The 6,000-nt window shown below is 35.5% G+C and overlaps 1 protein-coding gene across 10 annotated transcripts in view; it reads right to left on the bottom strand.

The window, feature by feature from the left end:
• Positions 1 to 1,075: 1,075 nt before the first annotated feature.
• LOC119523721 (zinc finger X-chromosomal protein) overlaps positions 1,076 to 6,000 on the bottom strand; it is a 725,297-nt gene continuing 720,372 nt past the window's right edge. For 9 of the 10 annotated variants that reach the window (XM_037822527.1, XM_037822532.1, XM_037822530.1 and 6 more), the window contains 2 exons: positions 5,835 to 5,975; positions 3,830 to 5,013 (listed from right to left, as the gene is read on the bottom strand). In XM_037822527.1, the coding sequence (XP_037678455.1) occupies positions 3,830 to 5,013; positions 5,835 to 5,975 (1,325 nt within the window). Of the gene's footprint in view, positions 5,014 to 5,834; positions 5,976 to 6,000 lie in introns of all 10 variants that reach the window. The other variant, XM_037822535.1, reaches the window with a different exon arrangement.

Genomic DNA, 6,000 nt, shown 5'->3' with positions numbered 1-6,000 from the left:
GCACCAGAATCGCTTCGAGAACGTGTTAAATCACATCCCCAGTTTCCGATTCATTGGGTCTGGGGTGAAACTGAGAATTTGCATTTCTAACAAGTTTCCAGGTGATGCTGATCCAGCCAGTCTCCAGGCTACACTTTTAAAACCACTGCTCTGAAATATCACACCTTTTACGATTTTGATTGGTCATAATGCTTTTCCTCACACGAATCCTAGAATTTGTGAGAAATAAAGGAAATTGTTAATACTGAGATTTCCAGAGAACAGTACAGACTGGTTGGGATCACAGGCCTGGTTAGGTATTACCTGTCAGGCGTTTTATTACAACTAAGTTTTTCAGCATGCTATGGTTTTGTCTGATTTACGGCCCTGGACAGTGACTGTGTACCATGTTCTAGCAGTCATTCAGCCATTTTGATTATTTAATATTTTGACACATAGTTGAACTGCAGAATCTCAACTTTTAAATCAAAGATAGCTCAAACCTGTCATCTTATTCTCTCTTGGCTCCCAATAACTTTCTTTAACTTCCAATTTTTACTATGACAATGACCCATTCCCTAGTTATATTAGTGTCTACTAGAGCCCCCCAAACTGGGCACAAAGAGGTACTCTAGGGTAGGGTCTTCTGCTGTGGAGATGGAGGTAATCCCCACGGATTAAAGGTGCTGCAGATTTATACTGAAATGAACTTTAAGCGCTCTACTCTCAAAACCACTATATGCATGGGAAATTTATCTCCAGGGAACTGAAGATGCTAATAAAACAAATCCTTTATGGAGACAAAAGAAAGAAAAAGTGAATTTCAAGGACATGTTCATCAAAGACTCACCAATTACCTCTTAACTTCTCTGAAATATTACTTGCAAATTCACAGGACTGAAATATTATCAGTATTTGCATCCACATCACAAAATTCAAAGCAATCAAGCATTTTGCATTCCACTGCTGTATAAGGTGAATTAAGAATTGAAAATAATCCACTGCTTTTGCTGTTTATTAGGTTTACAAAAACTGTACATTTTTTTTTTCTTAAGAAAAAGCATTAACTTAGTACTGGTATCAAATAGACTAAACATTCAACAGGAAAATATTGATTTTTATTTTTGCACGTTATTCTCAAATACACAATTACAATAATGTCACACATCCCTATATGATTTTCTTTTTATGTATTTTACTTTTTTTACAAATTGTACAGAGGGACATACAATATTTAATAGGATATTTCTACAGAACAATAACTTATATTATGTCCTTGTAAAAATCTGTACCTCTTTAAAACATTTAACTGAAACATCCATTTTTTTAGCTTTGCTAATCAAAAGTGTTTTAAGAATTAAAACTAGGTTATAACTAATGTCAGTACATAACAGTGACTACAATTTCATTTTCTCTTTATACAGACAAATACATTTTATCATATTCACTTGACCAAACCCTTAAATACCTTTTAAAGGTTTCAATATTGTGCTTTAAAAAGAAAAGAACTGTGTATGATTCCAGACTATGTAAGAGAAATACAAAGTGTGTCAAGTGTTGTGTTCTTTATCTTTCAGTTTATTTAAAAAAATATAGTTAAATGACCAATTATTTATATTTTCTGTATTAATTTTACAGGATGTTTTCAAATTCTTAAATTTCCACTTTCATTTGGGTGTTTTCTTTGATATTATTTCAGGGAAAATAAAAATTAAGGGAGATTATAACAGTTCTCACAAAAAAACAGGCAGAGCTTTCAAGAATAGTACTGCGGGGCAACGAATCACACAACTGTAAGTTACTTATTAAAAAAAAAAAAAAAAGGCATGTTATAGGGGCCAAGAGGGTACAGGAATTCCAAATCCCATCCCTTGGCTTTGACTGGCATTTAAGATGGAATTCCTACCAGCCTAAAGCACTTGATTTAGAACTAGACTAAATCAATCTAGCACTTCAGAGGCTTGCCCAACACCAAATATTTAGATTTCTAGCCCTATAATTATAGCTCCTGAATACAAATATCCATATCAAAGAGAAAGGTGAAAGATAAACCTTGACAGCAAGGAAGGGATGGAGCACCACAGTGGAGTGACAAGGTAGCTATCAAGTGGGAAGAAAATTTCTTATCTCCCACAACATGCCAGATACATATGTGCCAAGAGCCAACATAAGGGACCCCAAAAAGTATTTTCTGTTCTCCAACATTCGTATGAACATAACCAAATTCTAATTAACTGAATTAACTTTTAAAATTTATGACTCTGATTCAGACCAATTTGTTTTAAAAATGTCAACTTTCAATGAAAAACAAAACTATGAAAGACTTGGTGATATTCCAAATAAGGCCTCAGATTTTCATTATGCACTTAAAACACACCTTTATCTTCCAATCAAAACCAACTTGAGTGTTAAGTTTTTTTGTTTTTGTTTTTTTTTTAACATTTGCTAAACTGTAATTATCTAAGAAATAACAAAGCAGGCTGAATTTGCAAAGTGTTAAGTGGTAATCAGCACCCATTCTGGTACATGGGGCCATTGCTTCCCCCTTATGTGCTGAGACACAGAATCCTCTCATGGGCTTCTCAGGGAAAACTGGGAGAGTTAAATCTGGATACTCATTAGTTTTCAGAAAAATATAAAGGCATGAAGCTGAAACTGTATGAAAACATTCTATCTAGAAACATCTTAACTTCTATTTTTCAATTACCAAAGATATTTAAAAGAAAATACCTTTACTCTTTAAAAATACTAGTGTCCTTATTTTCCTTCTAATTCTTCACCTGAGTAGTCTCTCTGAAGAGCATGAGTTACAAAATGCTCTCTCATGCATCCCTGGATCTTTCACGTTATTGTAAATTTAATACTTTTCATTATAGACTTTAAACAACTACTACGCGGGATTGTGTGTATAAATATGTAAAATAAGCAATACACACAGATACATGTCATATATATGTGTATAGATATATATAAGTCAGGGTACATTTACAGATAGAAAGTTGCAAAAGAGCCTATAAGCCACAAATTACCTCTAGGAGAGTCCGAAATTCAGTCCTCAGTCTCATTTATAGCACACAACCATTCTAAGACAAAGCAGCACAGACAGAATAATAAAAAATACAACAGGATCGAGTAAAATTTTTCAATAAGGTTCTCTAAAAGTTTGCTATGCTGACAAAAGATGTAAATACTCCAAAGAAAGCCAAAAGAAGTATATTTTGTCTGTTAAACAGAATGAAAATTAAACACGAACCCAGCCACTGTTCTTTACTCAGCAATGCTAGGGATGCAAAAGCTCAAATGGAAACTTACAATGTCATGTGGTTTGAAAATATTAAACAAGACAAATAAATGACTTCCGGATCATGATAATTAGACCTGACCGTAAAATCTCCCATTTATATTAGAGGTCTCTGACGATTTTATTGTGAGAAATTTGTGGAAAAAAAATGAGTCAACATGAGTACTTTCAGAGTTACCAATCTAAAGTTACCTTAACTTTAAGTTAAATGGTCTTAGAAGAGTACCATCAACCATCAAGGTATGCAAGGTAAATATTTAAATAAATATAAAACCTCTAAGATAGAAAAGTTCAGTATAGAATCAGGGATTACTTTATTAAAAGCAACTTGCCTGTTGCCACTTTTCCCCATTTATTAAACAAACTGAATAGAATTCAGAATACACTATTGAACAAAATGTAAAAAAAAAAGTCAACTAGAAGCAATAATTCTATTTGTACACAGCATAAATCAATAATACAGTATTTTATGTGAACGAGACTGATTGGCTTTAAAATGTATTTTCTGCTTCAAGGCCAATATCTCTGCAAAAGTCTGTAGAAGAATTGTTAGGGCAGGCCAACTTCTTTGTGATGTCGCATTATGTGTTGGTTCTTTTCTGAAGGTCTTCGGAACCCTTTCTTGCAGTATTCACATCGGTGAGGATAGTCTTTCGTATGAATGGAAATAACGTGCCGTTTAAAGCCTGAGGCATCCGTAGTGCTATACTCACAGTATTCACACTGATACACTTTCCTGCCACTGTGTGTCTTCATATGCTTTTTAAGCTCATTCTGTTGCCTAAATCCCTTTCTACATCTCTTACACCTAAACGGAAGATCTTTTGTGTGAACTGAGAGAATATGGCGACTCAGAACAAATGGATCTGCAATCTTAAAGTCACAATGTCTACACTGGTGCATTTTTTTACCCTTGTGGGCAGCCACATGTTTCTTGAGTTCTGAAGGCCTGTGGAAGCCTTTATCACACATGTCACACTTGTGGGGGTAGTCCTTTGTGTGAACTGAAATTACGTGTCGTTTCAAATCGCTCGAGTTCGAACTCTTGTGGTCGCAATGCAAACACTGGTGTGTTTTGCTTTCTTGGTGGATAAGAGCATGTTGCTGCACCTCTTTGGTATCTGAGAAAGTCAGAAGACAAATGTCACACTTGAATGGCATCTCTTTACTATGCTTAGTTTTTACATGAGTTTTCAAGTTAGAGGAGTCTGCGGATCTATACTCGCAGTACTGGCATTGGTACGGCTTCTCCCCAGTGTGGATTCGCATGTGCTTTTTGAGCTCTGACGGATGACGAAAACCTTTACCGCACTCCACACAAATATGAGGAAAGTTCTTGCTGTGGACTGCCAAAAGGTGACGATTCAGTAATCCTTGTTCAGCAGTCTCGTATTCACAGAATTTACACTTGTGCATTTTGTTGGCTCCTTTTTCCTTATGCACCATTTTGTGAGTAAACAAAGCCCCCGCATGAGAGAAATGCTTCCCACATTCATCACATTCAATGGCCTTCTCTGCCTTGCTGGTTAGCTTGTGGCTCTCTAGGTGGTTGTGTAAACTTATCTTCTTGTTGGTAGTGTAATCACAGTCAGTACAGCGGTATTTCTTCTTGGTAAGGTGTTCAGGATGGTTTTTCATGTGCCTCTTCAAGAAACCTCTCGACTTAAACTTCTTCCCGCAAATCATGCAAGGATAGACCGTCAAGGGGTGTCCATCAGGGCCAATAATTATTGCTAAGAAAAGAAAAAGACAGGAGCATGAGTGATTAAAGTTCTGTTTTGTTTTCTTCAAGAATTTAAACTGTGTGTTCTGAACATTATGGGGCAAGTACTCCTAAGTTAGGCTGTTTGCTCCTTAATATTCCTTTAACGGTTTTTCAATATAAGAGATACAGCAACCTAGTCATAAAGAGAACCTGGTGTAGAAACTTCATTCAATATTACCATACCAATCTCACTCCCTCCAGTTTAAAAAAATAAGTTAATAAATATGTAACTTCTATCAACTAGTGATTCAAGCTATAATGATTTAGAAATCTGTGGGAAACCATTCATAAAAAATTAATTTTTATCAAAATTTCTGCCTTGATTATTCCAAAAACCATAATTTATGTTAATTTACATTAAAGCTTCATATACCCATAAAACTGTGCAAATCAGTAGACAAGAATAGACAACAATGTCACAGGACTGAAACACCTGTCCCACTGTTCTGTAAATTATGCCTGCTTTATGCTGACACAATTAAATGCCTTACATTTATTAATTTAGTTTAGGTTAATGCTGATAACATAGTTGAGGGACTTCTTTTCCCATCCACTTAAAATCACCTGAGTTTTAATTTTTTTATCTGTTTGAGCCATTTCCTGTTTCTTTTTATCCAAGGAAATCATTCATGAATATCACTGAATTCTCAAAATCGTATTTTCAAATCCAATACACAAAAGCCACAAATGGTCTAGCAGCTAAAGTACCATCACAACCCCTCTGTGGATACATACTAGAGTTTTAAAGTACGCAGAGAATGCTGCGCCCAGGAACTCCTGTGCCCTCACCTGTTTGGTACTGCCTGGAATCAGGTCTTCTCCTTTTCTTTGGTTTTTGTTTAGCCAGCCTGCCGAGCCCAGCAGACTCATCTATGTGCAAGAGGGCACTTGCAGTGCCATTCCGGTTTTCAATTCCATCAGAATTATTACCTAACAATGTGCATTAAAAAACAAA

This window comes from Choloepus didactylus, chromosome X, assembly GCF_015220235.1.
Source record: "Choloepus didactylus isolate mChoDid1 chromosome X, mChoDid1.pri, whole genome shotgun sequence".
Lineage (NCBI taxonomy): Eukaryota > Metazoa > Chordata > Mammalia > Pilosa > Megalonychidae > Choloepus > Choloepus didactylus.
Note: the sequence above shows the minus strand (reverse complement) of the source record. Positions and strands in the feature narration are given on the sequence as shown.